The sequence below is a fragment of the Geotrypetes seraphini genome, chromosome 2 (assembly GCF_902459505.1).
Source record: "Geotrypetes seraphini chromosome 2, aGeoSer1.1, whole genome shotgun sequence".
NCBI lineage: Eukaryota > Metazoa > Chordata > Amphibia > Gymnophiona > Dermophiidae > Geotrypetes > Geotrypetes seraphini.
The window spans coordinates 158900751-158922599 of record NC_047085.1 but is presented as its reverse complement, the minus strand read 5'-3'; the positions used below and the strand labels follow the sequence as shown (position 1 = coordinate 158922599).

Sequence of the window (21849 nt, the reverse complement as noted above, 5' to 3'; positions counted from 1 at the left end):
TGACTGGCACTAAATGTTCTTTCCACCATGCCCCATGCCTCCTACCCAAATGCAAAATATAAATTGGTGGGCTTCCCAAAGCCCTGCCAGCTGAAGATCTCTTCCTCTAGGAAGGAAGGGGTGATTTGTTCAGAGATGTTTGGAGGTTGCATACAAGAAAAACTGTACACTGGCACTGGTATGGTAATCTTTGTTATTTGTTTTGAATTTTAAAATACAGTGGTGCCTCGCACAGCGAACGCCTCGCACAGCGAACGCTGCGCACAACGAACTTTATGTCTTGATTCGTACAACGGACTTCGTTTCACACAACGAAGTCCGGGGTTCCTGCGGGGTTGGATCGCAGCGGGGTTGGTCGAGCCGCGAGGGTAGTCTCCTTCTCCTTACCTGCCCTGTCGCAGCACACAGCCGAACGGAAATCTTCCCGATGTCAGCGCTGACGTCGGAGGGAGGGCTTAAGCAAAGCCCTCCCTTCCTCCGACGTCAGCGCTGACATCAGGAAGACTTCCGTTCGGCTGTGTGCGGCTGCGGCAGGGCAGGTAGGAAGAAGGCAATGGCGAACGAAAGAGGGGGGAGGGGCGGTCCGCCCCGAAGAATGTGCACAGCTGGTCAGGTCCCCCGATCGACCGACAACAGGCCCGGCCGACAAACCTCCCTGCCCTGTAGCTGCGAATCTAAATTACCTCTTACAGCAGCTTCAATAATCCAGCTGCTGTAAGAAGGTAATTTAGATTCGCGGCTACAGGACAGGGAGATTTGTCCGACCGGGCCTGTTCTGTTGTCGGTCGGGTGCAAAAGCGCCACAAAGGTGGAGGCAGGGAGGGAGGAAAGGTGGAGTGGAGAAGAAAAGACGCTTAAGGGGGGAGAAGGCCGCTGAAAGCACATGTTGGAGCAGGGGATGAGAGGGAGGGAGAGAAGGGGAAATATTGGACAAGGGCAGAAGGGATGCTAAATCATAGGGTGACAGGCAGAGAGAACAACAGGAAAAAGAGTGGAAGCAATCTTGAACCCTGAGGGTGAGGGCAGAGAGAGGTGGTGAGATGATTGATCATGGGGAGAGGGACAAAAGGGAATAGAGATGGGATAGGAAGATAGTGGAAGTAAAAGGACAGGGAGATGTATGTTTTTAGATGTATCTAAATAAAAATAATAACAAAAAATTTATCTTTTTTATGTCATCTTAGCATATTTTATGCTGCAGAACGAATTATTTTTTTTTACATGTATTCCTATGGGAAAACGCGTTTCACATAACGAACGTTTCACATAACAAACTTGCTCCTGGAACCAATTAAGTTCGTTGTGTGAGGCACCACTGTAAAAGTAAAAAAAGAAATAAAGTGGAAATAAAGAAGTAAATAAGAAAATGGGTAAATAAATGGGGGTGGTGTATGATGGGGAAGGGAGGGACATGGTGGAGTGGGGCAGGGAGCCCAGAGGGCCCTCGATGAATTAATCCTGCCCTGCTAAGGTCCCATTTAGAATACTTTGAACAATTTTGGAGACTGCAACTTCAAAAATATATTATTAGGATGCAGTCTGTCCAGAGGGCAGCTACAATATTGGGTCAGTGGTCTCTGTCAAAGTAGAGATATGATAGAGACGTTTAAATATCTCTGTGGCACTAATATACAGGAGATGAGTCTTTTTCAAATGAAGGAAACTCCAAAATGAGAAAGCATAGGATGAAAAGGTGATAGGCTCAGGAGTAATCTAAGGAAATTCTTTTTTACAGAAAGGGTGGTAGATGTGTGGAATATTCTCCCAGTAGAAGTGGTGGAGACAAAGTCTGTCTGAATTCAAGAAAGTGTGGGACAGACCACAGGCAATATATAAAAACCTAATAAACTTGAAACTTGAGAGGAATAGATGGTGGATGCTTCGAATGGACAGACTGGATGAGCTATTTGGCCTTTATCTGCAATCATGTTTCTATGTATTGGGATGGTCTTATGGACCTCAATACATATACTCTGGAAGAAAGGTGGGAGAGAGGGGATATCTTTGTGATATTAATGTACAGGAGGTGAGCTTTTTTCAAATGAAGCTCCAAAATAAGAGCATAGGCTCAGGAGTGATCTAAGAAAATACTTTCTCTGAAGAGTTGGTAGATGTGTAGAATAGTCTCCCAGGGGAGGCGACAAAAACTGTTGTCTGAATTCAAGACAGCATAGGACAAGCACGTGAGAATTCTCAGGGAGAGAAGGAGACAGTGGATGCTGCGGATGGGCAGACTGGGTGGGCCATTTGGTTTTTATCTGCTGTCATGTTTCTATTTTAGAACTCCTAGGAAATCAAATCAGTTAGCTTAATAGTTACAGCGACAATCTTGACCACAAGTCATGCACTAGGGCTCTTCAGAAACTGGCAAACATTGGTCCTAAATCCAGCCAATAGGTGCTACCACTGCAGAATAAGGACTCTCCCCACCCCACAAGGGCTGACAATGCTGCTTCCAAAGCATCTCAATTTCCAGTGGTTCTATTTTTTTTATGTCCTTTCAAACATTATCTCTTCTCCATTTACCAATTTGACATTTCAAAACAAAGAAAAGAATGAATACAATTAAATACAATTTCCATCAATTACCTGTGAAATTCCAAGTTAAATCTGGAAGATGGCAGACAAGATTCCCCATTAGATCCATCAATGCTTCCAAATACAGAAAGAATAGCTTTATGTAGATTTCCATAAAATAGCTGTATGTCATTTGATCTTTGTGGTAAATCATACACTGAAATTAAAAATATCAAAGAACAAATCATATACAAAAACATGTACCTAAACCAAGTGCAAAAGGGACACTACAATGGAGAAATTATTAACATATCTCTTTACAACAGAGAAGTCTTTTTGCTGTCAGATCAACTCTAAGTTGGCTATAAGCCCTCAAGACTAAGGCCTAGATGCACTAAAGAGGATGAGTAAGACAGTTGTGATCCGATTTTTGGCCGTTTCAAAAAGAGCTATTGATGCACTAAAAAGTTTGCATACAAATGATTCACACAGAAATTCATTGTAATTCCTGTCTCTCCCGTCCGATTGATCACTATGAAGCGACTGACTCGCACATGCTATGACAGGAGACGCTTAGCCGGTCACAAGGGAGCCAGCTAGGGTGCCCTGCCTAGATGGATGGGTGTGTAACCTAAGCTTTAAGAAGACTGATCTGCACGCCCACCTCCCCCAGAGATCTGGCATCTTTCTTTTTTTGTGTCTCCATCCCCGCAGCTGCAACGATGGATCCCAACATCCCCAGATCCACCATCTCTCCTTTTCTCGACTACCCTTTCATCCAGTATCTCTCCCTCCTTCCCCACCACTCCACAGTCCACCATTTCTCTTTTTCTCTTCCAACTACCCTACTATCCAGTATCTCTATCCCCCCACACCATCCCTTTTGTGTCCAACTTCTCTCCCTTTTTGTTTCTTCCTTCCTTCCATTCCATTGTCCTCTGTTTTTATACCATTTCTTCCCCTCCTCCCACCCTCAGTCCAGCATATGCACATCTGTTTGGACCCCTCCTTCTCTCCCTCCGTATATTTCTACACCAGGGCCTGCCGCCACCGCACCCTCCCGCCTCCCCCCAAAGGCTTGAATGTTTTCCCCCTTCTTTACACCAGGGCCCGCCTTCTTTATAGCATCCTCTGGCTTACCGGTCCCATCTTCAAAGCAGCCTGCAGAGGATAGTCGGTTTTGTAGCAAACCTAGCAGGCTGCCATCGGCCCGCAGCACGGTCCCTCTGTTGCAGTCCCGCTCCTCCTCTGATGTACGGGACCGCAGCAGAGGGAACGTGCTGCGAAGGTCGACAGCAGCCTGCTTGGTTCACTACAGCCAACCGGCGATCCTCTGCAGGCTGCTTTGAAGGTGAAACCGGGAAGCCGGGATGAGGGAGTGAAGGAACAGAGGGCCAAATCTCAGGCCAAATCTAATGACCCTGTGGGTCAAATTTGGCTCGTGGGTCTGAGTTTGACACCCCTGCTCTAGTATAACTGAGCTGGTAACGAGCCCCGATTACCAGGCATTCTGGAGAGGAAGAGCTTATCTCGACACTGTTTTCCTCCCTCCCAAAATACTGCAGTGCACAGTGTGACAACAGTAAAGCTACGTCCCTCAAATTTAGCAGACTGTGGCACTTTTATGTTTCCTTAGCAGTTCTTAATGTCTAGGAACAGAGTAGCCTCCCAAAATATGGTTTTAGAAAAAAGCAAAAGAAAAATAAACTACAAAGACACTGGCTTCTGGCTCAGGCAAACTGCTACTGCCTTAAACATTTAGTCCTGAGTGCTCTACCCATGCCACAAGAGTCCAGCAAACTTTCCCAGTGAAACAGGAAACAAAAACTTTGCAGCAATATAATAAAAAATCCAATAGTCTGGCCTGCAATTAGGTAGTGCTCACATCCTTGCTCTTGTCCTCTGTGAAGAACTCAGGAGTTCATAAGAACATAAGAAGTGCCATCTCCGGATCAGACCTACAGTCCATCAAGTCCGGCGATCCGCACACGCGGAGGCCCTCCCAGGTGTACACCTAGCATAATTTGTAGTCACCCATATCAAAGATCAGGAAATCGCATGAATTCAGCTTTTAACTCAGTTTCTTGCACATGGTTTTGAAAGTCTGGTCAATATTTGCCAAAATAGCTTGCTCCCATTCCATATCTAGGTCTGAGCTTACTTTCAAATCCTCCTCTGGAATCTCTGCATCAAACATTTTCCAGTCACTGGAAATTGGCTGCTTGGCTTATTTGCTCTCACCATTTACTTCCAGCTTTACCCTATGCCTCCTACTTTCCTATTCTAGCTCAGCTGAGGAAAAGGGCTCTGCGTTAGTTCGCCTAGTTCGCCTCACCCCCCTGGAAGCAATAGGCAAGTTTCTTAAAGGAGCCTTTACTACTAAGTTGGGGCTCTCTGTTGAGGCTTATTAAAGGGTTTTAGTGCTGCACTGTTTCCTTCTGCCTCTCGGAACTGGCCATGCCTTACCACCGGGCTCAGGGGTAGGACTGGGAAGTAATTCTCCTGTGACTCTGGGATAAAACGATGCAGTGCAGGGTCCCTGTCACAATGCACAGAGCCGGCAGGGGAAAGCCCGAACAGCTGAGAAGTAGGGGAAGCTCCAAAAGCAGCCTCCTGCCACTCAATTTTTTGGGGCAGGAAACCTTCTTAAAAAATTTTTTATTGTAATGGGCACAGATGATGTGACGGGCATAATCGAAAGGGATGGGCTACATATTACTACAGCAGGAAAAAGAAACCTTGCAGAGAAATTTAAACAATATTTTTCTAGGCATTTAAACTTGAAGGTGGGGATGGTGTGTGTACGAAGGACAATTATAGAGATCATCCCCGGCAAACGAAAAGATGTGATAGTAGTAAAGACTGCAACATAAACAATATCAGCAACTCATTTCTTAGTATTGCAATGGAAAGTGAAACGAAACAAAAATCTATACGAAAAAGGAGATTATCGCTGAAAAATAGCTGGAAAGCGATGACCACAAATGCTCGCAGTCAAAGTAACAAAGTTCATGAGTGATAAAAATGGCTACGGACCTTTATATGAAGAAAATCAATAAAAACAAGAGAAAAAGGAAGCCGATATGGTTCTCCAACCTAGTGGCTGAGAAAATAAAGGCGAAAGAGTTGGCGTTTGTGAAATATAAAAAAAACCCAAATTAATTCAATGTTAGAAAATCATATTGCCCTATTTGGAACATCTATGAGATTCAAGAGTCAAATTTCAGCAAATAACAAATAAACTTTTGTTAATACTGACGGGGGTTGCCATTAAACATATTACTGGAAATTAGAAGGACTATACCGTATTTTCGCGGATATAACGCGCGCGTTATACGCGTTTTTACGTACCGCGCATACCCTTCGCGCGTTATATGCCTGAGCGCGGTATACAAATTTTTTTTTACATATTTCACACCCCGCCAGACGCCCGATTCATCATCCGGAAGGACGCTCGCACCCCCACCGCTCGCACCCCCACCCCGAAGGACCGCCGACTCCCCGACAATATCGGGCCAGGAGGGAGCCCAAACCCTCCTGGCCACGGCGACCCCCTACCCCCACCTCGCACTACATTACGGGCAGGAGGGATCCTAGGCCCTCCTGCCCTCGACGCAAACCCCCTCCCCCCAACGACCGCCCCCCCAAGAACCTCCGACCGCCCCCCCAGCCGACCCGCGATCCCCACGACCCCCCCACCCCCCTTCCCCGTACCTTTGGTAGTTGGCCGGACAGACGGGAGCCAAACCCGCCTGTCCGGCAGGCAGCCAACGAAGGAATGAGGCCGGATTGGCCCATCCATCCTAAAGCTCCGCCTACTGGTGGGGCCTAAGGCGCGTGGGCCAATCAGAATAGGCCCTGGAGCCTTAGGTCCCACCTGGGGGCGCGGCCTGAGGCACATGGGCCCAACCCGACCATGTGCCTCAGGCCACGCCCCCAGGTGGGACCTAAGGCTCCAGGGCCTATTCTGATTGGCCCACGCGCCTTAGGCCCCACCAGTAGGCGGAGCTTTAGGATGGATGGGCCAATCCGGCCTCATTCCTTCGTTGGCTGCCTGCCGGACAGGTGGGTTTGGCTCCCGTCTGTCCAGCCAACTACCAAAGGTACGGGGAAGGGGGGTGGGGGGGTCGTGGGGGTCGCCAGGGGGATCGCGGGTCGGCTGGGGGGGCGGTCGGAGGTTCTTGGGGGGGGGCGGTCGTTGGGGGGGGGGGGGGTTTGCGTCGAGGGCAGGAGGGCCGGGGATCCCTCCGGCCCGTAATGTAGTGCGGGGTGGGGTTAGGGGGTCGCCGTGGCCAGGAGGATTTGGGCTCCCTCCTGGCCCGATATTGTTGGGGAGTCGGCGGTCCTTCGGGGTGGGGGTGCGAGTGGTCCTGCCGAGGGGGGAGAAGAATCGGACGTCGAGGGGGGGCATCAGGCTTTCAGGATGGGGACAGACCTTCAAGGGGGGACAGGACTTCAAGGGGGGACAGGCAGACCTTCAAGGGGGACAGGCAGACCTTCAAGGGGGGACAGGACTTCAAGGGGGACAGGCAGACCTTCAAGGGGGACAGGCAGACCTTCAAGGGGGGACAGGACTTCAAGGGGGGACAGGACTTCAAGGGGGGACAGGACTTCAAGGGGGGACAGGCAGACCGAAGGGAGTGAAAAAGCTATAAAATAAACCCACTAGCGTGTCAATGTGTTGAGAGGAAGAGGTGGTCTGGGAAATTCTGCTGAGAAAACTCCGGGTCGGGACAGCACACGGAGAGGCGGGGCAGTGCACAGAAAGTCATGGCAGGTGAACGGAGAGTCGGGACAGCGCACGGAGAGGCGGGGCAGTGCACGGAAAGTCAGGGCGGGTGAACGGTGAGTCGGGGCAACCAGAGGAGAGTCGGGGTGGCCATAGGAGAGTCGGGGAGAGCGAAAGGAGAGTCGGGGTGGCCAGAGGAGAGTCGGGCAGCATGCGCGGTATACCCATGAGCGCTGTATACAAAAGTTTCCGTACATACAAGTGTGGTTTCTGCGCGCTATACCCGTGTGCGCGTTTTACACGGGTGCGCGTTATATCCGCGAAAATACGGTACTAAACTTAATTATACCTTTTGGTGGAATTCAGTTTGTCATATTTATAAAATGGAGAGAGTGCTTGCTATACAGCAAGGAAATTATAATAGTTTCAAAAAGATTTGGGGGCCATTGATTGCATATTCTAATGATTAGACACCTTTGACACCTTTTTATTACATAGGTCTATATTTAATGTGGGGATGGGGAGGTATGTTATGTGATTTAATGGGTTTATTCCTGATGAATGGGATGGATGGGGGAGGGGTCTTTTTTATATGCATTTGACAATAATTGTTAGAATGTCAAGTGATTTGTACGAATTATCTGATTGAATATTGTACACTTGTTGCAAGAGTTAAAACTGAATAAAGAATTTAAAAAAAACAAAAAAACAACTCAAGAAGAGGAGAGCAGAAAGGACTACAGGGTGAAACTGAAAGAAGCCAAGAGAGATACGTCTGGCGAAAGCACAGGCGGAAGAACAAATGGCTAAAAATGTAAAAAAAGGGAAACAAAAATTTTTTCAGATATATTAGTGAAAGGAGGAAGATGAAAAATGGAATTGCTAGGCTAAAAGATGCTGGGAACCAATATGTGGAGAGTGATGAGGAAAAAGCAAATGTGCTAAACAAAATACTTCTGTTCTGTGTGTTCACAGAAGAAAATCCTGGAGAAGGACCGAGATTGTCTGGCAAAATTACACGAGAAAATGGAGTAGATTCTGCGCCGTTCACAGAGAAGGGTGTTTATGAGCAACTTGAAAAACTGGAGACGGGAGTGATTCCTGGGGATTGGAGGAGAGCGGATGTGGTCCCTATTCATAAAAGTGGTCACAGGGATGAAGCAAGAAACTACAGGCCGGTGAGCCTCAATTCAGTTGTTGGAAAAATAATGGAACTGTTGCTGAAAGAAAGGATAGTGTACTTCCTTGAATCTAATGGGTTACAGGATCCGAGGCAACATGGCTTTACAAAAGGTAAATCGTGCCAAACGAACCTGATTTAATTTTTTGATTGGGTGACCAGAGAGCTGGATCGAGGACATATGCTAGATGTAATTTACTTGGATTTCAGCAAAGCCTTTGATACAGTTCCTCATAGGAGGCTGTTGAACAAACTTGAAGGGCTGAAGTTAGGACCCAAAGTGGTGAACTGGGTCAGAAACTGGCTGTCGGACAGACGCCAGAGGGTAGTGGTTAATGGAAGTCGCTCGAAAGAAGGAAAGGTGAGTAGTGGAGCCCTCAGGGTTCGGTGCTGGGGCCAATCCTGTTCAATACGTTTGTGAGTGACATTGCTGAAGGGTTAGAAGGAAAAGTGTGCCTTTTTGCAGATGATACCAAGATTTGTAACAGAGTAGACACCGAAGTGGGAGTGGAAAATATGAAAAAAGATCTGCAAAAGTTAGAGGAATGGTCTAATGCCTGGCAACTAAATTCAATGCAAAGAAATGCAGAGTAATGCATTTGGGGATTAATAATAGGAAAGAACCGTATATGCTGGGAGAAAAGAAGCTGATATGCACGAATGGGGAGAGGGACCTTGGGGTGATAGTGTCCGAAGATCTAAAGACGAAAAAACAGTGTGACAAAGCAGTGGCTGCTGCCAGAAGGATGCTGGGCTGTATAAAGAGAGGCGTAGTCAGTAGAAGGTGTTGATGCCCCTGTACAGGTCATTGGTAAGTCAAGAAGACTTGAGGCGGTCCAGAGGAGGGTGACGAAAATGATAGGAGGCTTGCGCCAGAAGACTTATGAGGAGACTGGAAGCCCTGAATATGTATACCCTAGAGCGGGGGTCGGCAACCTGCGGCTCCAGAGCCGCATGCGGCTCTTTTCCACCTTTGCTGCGGCTCCGGTAGTGTGTCACGCAGGTATGCACCTTACAAGTCCAGGGTCGCGGCGGGAAATAGCCATGCTGAGCAGTGAGCTCAGCACATACACAGATGAAAGCCTTGCTTGCTGATTGGTCCGGCGGCCCCGCCCCGCCGTGCCGCCGGACCAATCAGCAAGCAAGGCTTTCATCTGTGTAGTGCTGAGCTCACTGCTCAGCATGGCTATTTCCCGCCGCGACGCTGGACTTGTAAGGTGCCTGAAAAAGAAATCATCCTGGCCGGGGTCGGTGTCATGCTCCGGAGATCTACAGCCTTCCTATCTCCCTCTCCCTTCTACCTACTTCCGGCCACATCCCCTGCTCCGCGGCTCTCTTCGGCAACTCAGCAGCAGCTTCTGACGTCGGGGCCTACCCTCTGCGAGTCCCGCTTGTTTCAACTTCCTTTTTCCACAAAGGCGGGACTCGTAGAGGGAAGGCCTCGATGTCGGCAGCTTGTCTTGATCACTGCTGCTGACGAGTTGCTGAAGAGAGCTGCGGAGCAGGGGGGTGTTGCCAGGTGCAGGTAGAAGGGAGAGGGCCAGATGCAGGACTCGTGGGTGAGGGAGGAGAAGAGAGAGAGAAAGAGAGAGGGGAGGGAAACAAAAGGAAATCTTTCATACTGGGCTGGGCCGGAGTGGAGGGAGGGTGGAAAGATTCTAGCTACAGGGTGCAGTAACAAAGGAAAAGGGGGGAAAGCTGAAAATGGAGATAGTGACACAAAGAAGAGAAAGAGTAAGCAGGACCTACTGAATAAGGATAGAGATACAGAGGGGACATGAAGAGGAGGTGAAATAGAGACATAGAAGTAATGCTGAAAAAGTGGGGGGGGGGGAGATAAAGACATTGAAAGGGCAAATGGTGAACATGGCGTAAAGATAAGGACAGAGACAAATGAAGATTCTGAAAAAGTGGTGAGATAGGGATATAGGTGAGATGGACACAAAGAAGGTGATGCTGGAAAATAGGTGGAATGGTAATTCTGACAGACACAGAAGGGAAATGCTGGATCAAGGAGAGATGGGGCTCAGGCTGGATGGAATGAGGAGAAATGCCTTGTTGGCCCGGAACTTCCTCTCCTACGTCAGAATTGACGTCAGGGAGCGGAATGCTGGTCAGCGCAACACTTCTGCAGGGAAAGCTTGGGACGGCGGTGGCTTGGGGGCTGTTTCCCGATTGCGGTGGCAGCAAACCGAGTGGCTTGGGGGAGGGCACGGAGACAGAAAGAAGGGGGAACAGGGAGACAGAAAGAAAAAGTTGGGGGAGAGAATGAGGTCTGGAGGAGAGGAAACATACAGGAGGCTGAAAGAAAGGAAGAAAGATTGGATGCACAGTCAGAAGAAGAAAGTGCAACCAGAGACTCATGAAATCACCAAATAGCAAAGGTAGGAAAAATGATTTTATTTTCAATTTAGTGATCCTGTATATAGCATTAAGATAAGAAACAATATATGCAGTGTTAGATTTGTTTTATAATGGTTTTGCGGCTCCAAGTTTTTTTTTCTTTTCGAAAACGGGTCCAAGTGGCTCTTTATGTCTTAAAGGTTGCAGACCCCTGCCCTAGAGGAAAGGAGAGACAGGGGAGATATGATTCAGACGTTCAAATACTTGAAGGGTATCTTTTCCAGAGAAAGGAAAATGGTAAAACCAGAGGACATAATTTGAGGTTGAGGGGGTGGTAGATTCAGGGGCAATGTTAGGAAATTCTACTTTACAGAGAGGGTAGTAGATGCCTGGAATGCGCTCCCGAGAGAGGTGGTGGAGAGTAAAACTGACTGAGTTCAAAGAAGCATGGGATGAACACAGAGGATTTATTTTTTTTCCTTATTATTTTTTATTTTCAAATTTTTACATAAAGTGTACAAAATACTAAAATACAATTGATGAATACAGAATATCACTTTTATATCTAATACATCATATTTCTAAATATATTTTTCCCCCTCTCCCTCCCCCCACCCTTCTATTACTTTTCATATATTATTTTTAATTTTCAAATTTTACATAAAGTGTACAAAATATTAAAATACAATTGATAAATATACAATATCATTTTTATATCTAATACATCATATTCTAAATATATTTTTATCCCCTCTCCCTCCCCCCACCCTTCTATTACTTTTCATTCATACATTACATATTGTATAACATATTATAACATATTACGTAGAAATTATTTTCATTACCCCCCCTCTATGTGTGTCACAAAAAAGATATTTAAAAGAAGAAAAGAAGAAGAAAAATCCTGCTATTTATTCATTGCAGTATTTTGTCAATGGCCCCCATATTTTTATAAATTTAGTATATGTCCCTCTTTGTATTGCTATTGTTCTTTCCATTTTAAATATATGACATATTGTATTCCACCAAAATGTATAATTTAGGTTATTATAATTCTTCCAATTATTGGTTATATGCTGAATGGCAACCCCTGTCATAATTAATAAAAGCTTGTTATTTTCTGGTGAAATTTGACTTTTTTTCCTCATCATCATTCCAAATAATACTGTATCATATGATATTGCTATATGATTTTCCATCAATTTATTAATTTGTGGCCAAATTGAATTCCAAAAACTTTTAATGTAGGGACAATGATATAGTAAGTGATCCAAAGTCCCTGGTTCTAGATTACAGTGCCAGCATTTATTGGACTTAGAACTGTCTAATTTTTGCAAACGTGTAGGGGTCCAAAAAGCTCTATGTAATAAAAAGAACCAAGTTTGTCTCATAGATGTTGACACTGTACATCTTATTCTCCAAGACCAAATTAGTGGCCATTGAGATGCATTAATTTGATGCTTAATCTCAATGCTCCAAATATCTCTTAGACCATTTTTTGGCTTTTTATTCATATATCCAGATATTAATTTATACCACAATGCGGCTTGATGTCCTAGGAAGTCTGCTTGAAAACATAAGAACTTTAAACTATATTGATTATTCAATGTTTTCCATTCAGGGAACCCAACCTGAATGGCCTGCTTCAATTGCAACCATTTAAAACTTTGTGTTTTATTAAGACCAAATCTATGTTGCAATTGTGAAAAATCCAGCAGTTTACCTTCTGAAATAACGTCATCCAAAGATCTAATGCCTGCAATAATCCAGTTCTTCCAAAGGATTTGGGCTCCGCCAATTTTGATCTTGGAGTTTATCCATAGAGATTGATTAGTTGATTTGTTTATTGGGATAGGTGTTAATTTACTTATAAATCTCAACGTTTTCCAAGTATCCATTAAAATTTTATTTTCTCTGTATCTTTTAGGCATGTTAATACTTGGAAGGTGAACTAAATTTAAGGGAAACATAAGGCGCCATTCCAAATATAACCAATCTGGTGCATTATCTATAAGTTCTGGGAGGATCCAATACATACCCTGACATAGAATATAGGCTTGATGGTACCTATAAAAATTTGGAAAATTTACCCCTCCCTCCTTAATTGATTTTTGCAAAGTTACTAAAGCTATTCTAGGTGTTTTACCAAGCCAAAGAAATTTCGTTAAAATGCTATTAAGCTTTTTATAAAAGGACCCCTGAAAATAAATAGGTATCATACTCATTTGGTAGCAAACTACAGGCAAGATCATCATTTTAATAGTTTGAATTCTCCCCCACCAAGAAATATGTAAGGGGTTCCATTGCTCACACAACTCCATAACTTTTTTTAATACAAATTTTTCATTTTCTTTTACGGTATCTTCAATTGTATTTTTAACTTGAATGCCAAGATATTTAAATCCTTCTTCCTTCCATATGAACGGAAAATCTTTAAATAATCCTTTTACACAATGAACATTTAAGGGTATAATTTCAGATTTATTCCAATTAATTTTATAACCTGAAAATTTACCAAACTTATCAATTAATTTTAATAAAGAAGATAAGGTAGATTCTGGATTTTTCAAATAAAGCAAAATATCATCAGCATAAGCCGAAATTTTATATTCCATATCTGAATATGGAATACCCTGTATCTCCCCGGTTTGCTGTATTGCTAACAATAAGGGTTCTAATATAACATCAAATAACAAAGGAGATAAAGGACTGAGTTCAAAGAAGCGTGGGATGAACACAGAGGATTTAGAATCAGAAAAAAATATTAAATATTGAACTAAGGCCAGTACTGGGCAGACTTGCACGATCTGTGTCTATATATGGCTGTTTGGTGGAAGATGGGCTGAGGAGGGCTTCAATGGCTGGGAGGGTGTAGATGGGCTGGAGTAAGTCTTAACAGAGATTTCGGCAGTTGGAACCCAAGCACAGTACCGGGTAAAGCTTTGGATTCTTACCAGAAATAGCTAAGAAGAAAAAATTAAAAATTTTAATTGAATCAGGTTGGGCAGACTGGAAGGACCATTTAGGTCTTTATCTGCCGTCATATACTATGTTAAGACCATTTATGTCCATCTCGCAAGTCGTCCAAAGTCAAAAAGAGCTTAAGACAAATTTTCAAAAGATACATCCAAATTTTTTTTTGTTTCGAAAATCATCTAATTATACGTCCTGCCGATCTGATAGTCCAAGCCACTAAATCATCCTCTTTATACCACATTTTCGTCCAACTTTCCATCCAAGTCCAAGACGCCTAGAACAAGCCCTGTTGGACGTGGGAGGGGTCTGCAAAGTGATGGACTGCACACCCAGACATGCCACCTAAGCAGTGGGGTACCATGTCTTCTCCTCCCTATAGCTCCCTTATAGGTTACAGTGAACCCCCCAAATCACCTCCAGAATCCCCTAGACCCACTTATCTACCACCTAGAGAATGACACGGTGGCGGTTTACCCGCGGCTACTGCGTTTAGCAGCGGGTAACCCGCCAAAAACGGGGAATGAAAATTAGCAGCCTCTGCGGGGACGGGGACAAGGCCATCACCGCCCCGTGGAGCGGTGAATAGTCTTGTCACCGCAGTGAGGCATAAAGGATCGTGCGGTTCCCGCAGCCCCCACCCGCACGCCGGCTCGATCGTTTAACCAGCTTCCTCTCTCCACCTCACCTTAGTTTTCCGGCTTTCTTTTTCGGCGACCGGAACGCTTTCAAAAGAGCCGCTCACACGCGGCTGCTCAGAATTCAATCTTCTGCTCTGACCCAACCGGAAACAGGAAGTTGCAGCAGAGCAGAAGATTGAACTTTGAGCAGCCGCACGTGCGCGGCTCTTTGAAAGCGTGCCGGTCGCCGAAAAAGAAAACCGGCAAACTAAGGAGAGCTGGAGAGCAGTAGCGTACCAAGGGGGGGGGCGGGAGGGGCGAAAAAGGTGATGGCGCCAGGCCTTGGAGCACCGAGGCAGACCGCTTCTCCCCCCCCAGCCGAACCCCCATTGACCCTCCTATCTCGCCCCCCTAAGTGAACCTTTCCGACCCTCGCAGCGAAAGCAGCAAACCTCCCTCCAGTAGCGTCGGCTTTCTCCTCCCTCTGCCGCATCACTGATGACGTCATCAGTGATGCGGCAGAGGGAGGAGAAAGCCGCGAAGGAGGTTTGCTGCTCTCGCTGGGAGGGTCGGAAAGGTTCACGGAGGGGGGGAGATAGGAGGGTCAGCGGGGATTCGGCTGGGAGGGGGGAGAAGCGGTCTGCCTCGTGCTCCATTACCTTCTTCGGGCAGCAGCAGCGTTTACAATTCGCTGCTGTTGCCGGCTTCAGGCCTTGTTCTCTGCCGGGTCCTGCCTACTTCCTGTTTTCATGAAGACAGGACCCGACAGAGAGGAAGGCCTGAAGCGGGCAACATCAGTGAATTGTGAATGCTGCTGCTGCCCGATGAAGTTCAGGACATCAGGGAAGGAGCAGGGAGAAATTGGCTGCTGGCTTGGGGATGAGGGTAGGGAAAGAATCGTGGAAGTGGAGAAATTGGCACGATGGCTTTGTGGGGGCTAGGGGGAGAGAGAAAGAAAGGAAAAAATAAAGAGGGGGGTCAGGGGGAGAGAGAAAGAAAGGCAGAAATAAAGAGGGGGTCAAGAGGGAGAGAAAGAAAGGCAGAAAGAAAGAGGCCCAACCCGACCATGTGCCTCAGGCCCCGCCCCCAGGTGGGACCTAAGGCTCCCGGGCCTATTCTGATTGGCCCAGGCGCCTTAGGCCCCACCAGTAGGCGGAGCTTTGGGACGGATGGGCCAATCCGGCCTCATTCCGTCGTTGGCTGCCTGCCGGACAGGCGAGTTTGACTCCCGTCTGTCCGGCCAACTACACAAAGGTACGGGGAAGGGGGGTGGGGGTGTCGTGGGGGTCGGCCAGGGGGGTCGCGGGTCGGCTGGGGGGGCGGTCGGAGATTCTTGGGGGGGGGGCGTTCATTGGAGGGAGGGGGGTTTGCGTCGAGGGCAGGAGGGCCTGGGATCGCTCCTGCCCGTAATGTAGTGCGGGGTGGGGGTATGGGGTCGCCGTGGCCAGGAGGGTTTGGGCTCCCTCCTGGCCCGAACAACTAGCGGGGGGGGGGGGGGGTCGCCAGGGCCAGGAGGACTTGGGCTCCCTCCTGGCCCGATATTGTCGGGGAGTTGGGGAGTCGGCGGGGCAAGAGGGCTTGGGCTCCCTTTTGCCCCGATCGTGTCGGGGGCGCCGCGGTTGGCTGGGGCAAGAGGGCTTGAGCTCCCTCTTGCCCCGATCGTGTCGGGTGTCGGGACCGCCAAGAGGAAGCAGCAGGACACCGGTAGGAGCTTCTACATGATGGGGGGGGGGGTCGGGAGGCTGTGGGGGTGCGAGCGGTCCTTCAGGGTGGGGATGCGGGTAGGAGTGCGTGCGAGCGGTCCTTCGGGGTGGGGGTGCGGGTGCATGCGAGCGGTCCTTCGGGGTGGGGGGTGCGAGTGGTCCTGCGGGGGGGGGGGGAACTATGTAAAAAAAATTTTGTACAACGCGCTCACGCGTATAACGTGCAAGGGTATGCGCGGTACGTAAAAAACACGTATAACGCGCGCGTTATATGCGAGAAAATACGGTACTAAAATCCCTACTAAGAATGCCTGGCTAGGACTAGAAGAGAGCTACTACAGCAAAGTACAAAACATGTACACATGATCAAGGTAATGGAGATCACCATACAAAATCATTTAAAGAAAACATTTGGTGATAATTTTCAAATGTGTTGACTTTACCTTCTGTCACTAGTTGTTCACCTTGAAATTCCTCGTCAAATTTTATGTTTCTTAAAAGACTATTTTGAGACAAGATTTTTCTTGAAGCCTCAGGTTTATAAAACAAAGCTCTGTGAAAGAACATGTTTCCACAGATTAATTTAAAAAAGAATAAGAATGGGGGTATATAAAACAATAGAAAAAACAAAAGCATATGAATCTTGATCTGCAGTTTGGATGGCACAGAACGCAAATATTGTATTTTGGAAAGCAAAGTGTAATAATAATATGGAGGTCAGATTAGAAACTTTGCATGCAATTCTAAGTGTACTGTATATGCAGCATTTAAATAAGCAGATTGTAAAGAAAAAAAATTATATTATATATATATATCTATCCCTATGACATTTATACCTATATAGAGAGCATACATATTCTAATTATATCAGAGACAACATAGCAGTAATCTCTGTGCTTCTACAACAGTGAAGTGTGTGACCTTTTGACTTGGAAGGCACTTGCTGCTTTGAGAAAGAATCAGGGTTAAGCCTCTGTCTAGCAGCAGCAATAGAAGGAAACACCATTTAGAGGGAAACTTGAGGAATTATAAAACCTTAGTTCAAAGAAAGAGCTATGTCTGACTTTCTGCTCCCCTGGTGTACGTTAATAGGCTAGGTGGGATTTACAGGCAGCTTATCCAAACACATACAGCCAGGACACACTTTGTAACTAAATAGGCAGTATTTTTCAGGTTTGCTTCACACGCAGTTAACAGTACACAACTCAATAATTCAGTGGCTTACTTCAGCCATGCAAGAATACTCTTTTCCCTTAACAGTCTCTCTTTCACTCAATGGAGTCACTCTGCTTCCCCGGGCTCTATCTCTGGCCATATCTAGGGACAGCTGGAAGTATCTCTCTCAAATTCCTCCAGGGGGTCATCTCAGCCCTTAGCTAGGGAAAACTTCTCTCTTACTGAACTCCCTGAGCTAGGCATATATGTTATTTGTAGTCATAAATCCCGCCAAATTCTCGTAGAGTTCTAGGTGAATTACAAATAGCAATAAAATGTTACATAGAACTTATAACAATATGACAGAATCAATTTATCTTTCTCCCTGCCTGAGTCCCGCCCCCTCTGACTCAGTGGGACTGTATTACTTCCTTAATAGGTTTTAGCTCTAAGCTGCAAAGCTCAGTGTATTCTGGGACAAGCAGCTCTCCCAGATTTGTCTAATATCTTCTTCTGCTATGACAGGGAGAGGGCAGGAACCCCTGTAACAGCCAGGATTCTAAGAGGTTTCAGCCCTGTCACTGAGGTGAAGCACAGCACCAGTGCTTGCAAGATGAAACAGAAGGCTGCAGGATGTAAACATTCCTGAGCCTTATTTGCCTGATAGCAAACATTATACTGGGTATAGACCAGAAGCAGGTTTTTATTTATTTATTTATTCATTTAATTTTCTATACCGTTCTCCCAAGGGAGCTCAGAACGGTTTACATTAATTTATTCAGGCACTGAAGCATTTTTCCCTCTCTGCCCTGGTGGGCTCACAATCTATCTAATGTTCCTGGGGCAATGGGGGGATTAAGTGACTTGCCCAGGGTCACAAGGAGCAGCGTGGGTTTGAACCCATAACCCCAAGGTGCTGAGGCTGTAGCTTTAACCACTGCGCCACACACTCCCTAGCAATATCCCTAGCAGAAGGAGGGGGTGAGAGAAACAATCAGATCATTACAGGGACAGCCAATTAGAGCTACAGCCTCAGCCACAGCTGCAATTAAACAGCCAGGGTTTGAGAGTGAGAGGAGAGGCAGGAATATGGAACCAGAGGAACAGAAGACAACATGCAGAGGGAAGCTGAGCCCAGTAGGACGATAAGCCAATCGTCGAGGTAAGGAAACACCTGAAGCCCTCGAGAGCGTAGAGCTGCAGCCACCACAACCAGACACTTGGTGAATACTCTGGGGGAGGCTGCAAGACCGAAGGGAAGAACCCTGTATTGAAGATGGAGGTTCCCCACCTTGAACCTGAGATATTTGCGAAAGTTTGGATGAACAGGGATATGAGTATAAGCTTCTTTGAGATCCAGTGAGCACATCCAATCCCCCTGATCCATGAGGGAATACAAGGTTGGCAGCGAGAGCATGCAAAATTTCTCTTTGACTAGAAATTTGTTGAGGGCTCGAAGATACAGAATGGGTCGCAAATCCCCCGTCTTCTTGGGCACCAGGAAATACCTGGAGTAGAATCCTAGATTGTGTTGAGAAGGAGGAATCTCCTCCACCGCTCGAAGGCGAAGAAGCGCCTGAGCCTCTTGAAGAAGAAGGGGGAGTTGCGAGGAACTGGAATGACACTCTCTTGGCGGGTGATCTGGGGGCACCTGAATCAGGCGCAGAGAGTATCCCTCGCGGATAATTGTCAGTACCCAGAGGTCCGATGTGATACTTTCCCAACGTGATGAAAACAAGTAAAGGCGACCTCCAATGGGCAGAGGAGAATTTTGCAGGGAGGATGGAATGCTCAAGGCCGGTTTCGTTGCAGCAGGCGTCTGAGGTTTCTGAGGACGTCGATGTTGTTGAGGACGTCGAGGAGGAGGCCTAGAAAAAGCTGGAGTCGTCTTCATCGGATAACGATGAGCCGGTGGTTTGTATGCCCTAGCAGTAGATGGTTTGGGTTTGGACCTGATCAGAGAAGCAAAGGAGCGCTCATGCTCCAAAAGTCTTTTAGGGCAGCTTCAATCGAGTCATTGAACAACTCATTCCCCTGACACGGGGAATGTTGGCAAGTTGGCAAGGCGGTCCTGCAAATTAGGATCCATTCTTCAGTTATGTAAAGGGGAAGCGACCAGCGAGAGAGGAGGTGGGGCCGTTGGACGATGGGGATAGGAAGGGAGTGATTAAGGAGGATAAAGAGGTAGCTGAGAGGTTGAACACGTTCTTCTCGTCGGTTTTCACGAGCGAAGACACATCTAATATACCGGACTCAGAGGAGCTCATGAGTGGGGAACAGGCCGAAAAATTGGAGCACATAGAGGTAAGTAAGGAGGATGTCCTCAAACAGATAGACAGGTTAAAATGCGGTAAATCACCGGGCCCGGACAGGATCCACCCAAGGGTTCTGAAGGAACTAAGACAAGAAATAGCGGGCACAATCCAGCATGTTTGCAACCTATCCTTGAAAACTGGTGAGGTACCAGAGGACTGGAAATTGGCGAATGTCACACCTATCTTCAAGAAGGGATCGAGGGGTGACCCCGGGAACTACAGGCCGGTGAGCCTGACTTCAATTATAGGGAAGATGGTGGAAGCTATGATCAAGGACGGCATTTGCGAGCACATCGAGAGGAATGGCCTACTGAGAACAAGCCAGCACGGATTCTGTAAGGGAAGGTTGTGCCTAACGAACCTTCTGTATTTTTTTGAGGGAATAAGCAGTCGGGTGGACAATGGGGAACCCATAGACATCATTTACCTCGATTTTCAAAAGGCTTTCAACAAGGTGCCACATGAAAGGCTGCTTAGGAAGCTGTGGAACCACGGGGTGGGAGGGGATGTGCACAGATGGATCAAGCACTGGTTGTCGGGTAGACTGCAGAGGGTCGGAGTGAAGGGCCAATATTCTGACTGGCGGGGAGTCACAAGCGGTGTGCCACAGGGATCGGTGCTGGGGCCGTTACTCTTCAACATATTTATCAATGACCTGGAAAAGGAGGCAAAGTGCGAGGTTATAAAATTTGCAGACGATACCAAACTGTGCAGCAGAGTTAGGTCCAGGGAGGAGTGTGAGGACCTGCAAAGGGACCTGGACAAGCTGGAAAACTGAGCAAACAAATGGCAAATGCGCTTTAACGTGGAAAAATGCAAGGTCATGCATATAGGGAAAAAGTACCCGTTGTTCAACTACAAATTGGGGGGGGGGCATTGTTGGGAGACAGCAGATTTGAGAGAGACTTGGGTGTGCTGGTGGATGCATCACTGAAGCCATCTGCACAGTGCGCAGCAGCCTCGAAAAAAGCCAACAGGATGCTGGGCATCATAAAGAGGGGCATAACAACCAGGACGCGGGAAGTCATCATGCCATTGTATCGAGCGATGGTGCGTCCATATCTGGAATACTGCGTTCAGTATTGGTCGCCGCACCTCAAGAAGGACATGGCGGTACTTGAGAGAGTCCAAAGGAGAGCAACGAAACTGGTAAAAGGGCTGGAACACTGCCCATATGCCGAGAGGTTGGATAGGATGGGGCTCTTCTCTCTGGAAAAAAGGAGGCTCAGGGGAGATATGATAGAGACCTTCAAGATCATGAGGGGCATAGAGAGGGTGGATAGGGACAGATTCTTCAGACTGAAGGGGACAACAAGTACGAGGGGGCATTCGGAGAAACTGAAGGGAGATAGGTTCAAAACAAATGCAAGGAAGTTTTTTTTCACCCAAAGGGTCGTGGACACTTGGAATGCGCTACCGGAGGAAGTGATCAGGCAGAGTACGGTACAGGGATTCAAACAGGGATTGGACGGATTCCTGAGGGATAAAGGGATCGTGGGATACTGAGGGAGGAGCTGGGATGTAACACAAGTATAGAAAGCTAACCAGGTAATAAGTATAGAAACCCAACAGGTCGTGCATGTGCAAGACCGGAGGGTTAGGACTTCGATGGGAAGATAGGACTTCAATGAGAAACCAAGGTGGCAAGGGAGCCCCTTCTGGTGATTCAGACAGGTCGTGACCTGTTTGGGCCGCCGCGGGAGCGGACTGCCGGGCAGGATGGACCTATGGTCTGACCCGGCGGAGGCACTGCTTATGTTCTTATGTCAACTATGCGAAGCCATGCAAGGCGACGCATGGCAACAGCAAAAGCGGACACCCTCGAAGAAAGCTCAAAAGCATCATAAGATGCCTGCAACATAAAAAGACTCAACTGGGAAAGAGTTTGAAGGATCTGTTTAAATTCAGACAGACGGTGCTTGGACAAGTCTGGATAAAAGGATGGCAACAACTTCAAAAAATGGTTAAAATAGGATGTAAAGACATAGTTGTAATTTAATATCCTGTTCGCCATCATAGAATTTTGATATAATCTACGACCAAACTTGTCCATAGTGCGTCCTTCACGACCAGGAGGGACAGTAGCACACACCTTAGATGGATGAGCCTTCTTGAGGGAGGATTTGACCACCAAAGATTGGTGGGAAAGCTGTGATTTTTCAAAACCTTTACAGGGGACAGTGCGATATCGTGACTCCAACTTTGATGGAATAGCTGTGACGAAGTATGGTGTTTCCATATTGCGGATGAAGGTCTGCTTAAGCACCGGTGTCATGGGGAGGCGCAAAGTCTCCTTAGGAGGATGTGGAAGTTC

The 21849-nt window shown here is 47.0% G+C and overlaps 1 protein-coding gene across 6 annotated transcripts in view; it reads right to left on the bottom strand.

Annotated features, from left to right (window-relative positions):
- The window catches only part of CEP192 (centrosomal protein 192), a 402896-nt gene that overhangs the window by 90523 nt on the left and 290524 nt on the right, over positions 1 to 21849 (bottom strand). For all 6 annotated transcript variants that reach the window (XM_033934141.1, XM_033934142.1, XM_033934138.1 and 3 more), the window contains 2 exons: positions 16509 to 16618; positions 2590 to 2734 (listed from right to left, as the gene is read on the bottom strand). In XM_033934141.1, coding sequence (XP_033790032.1) covers positions 2590 to 2734; positions 16509 to 16618 — 255 coding nt within the window. The remainder of the gene's footprint in view (positions 1 to 2589; positions 2735 to 16508; positions 16619 to 21849) is intronic.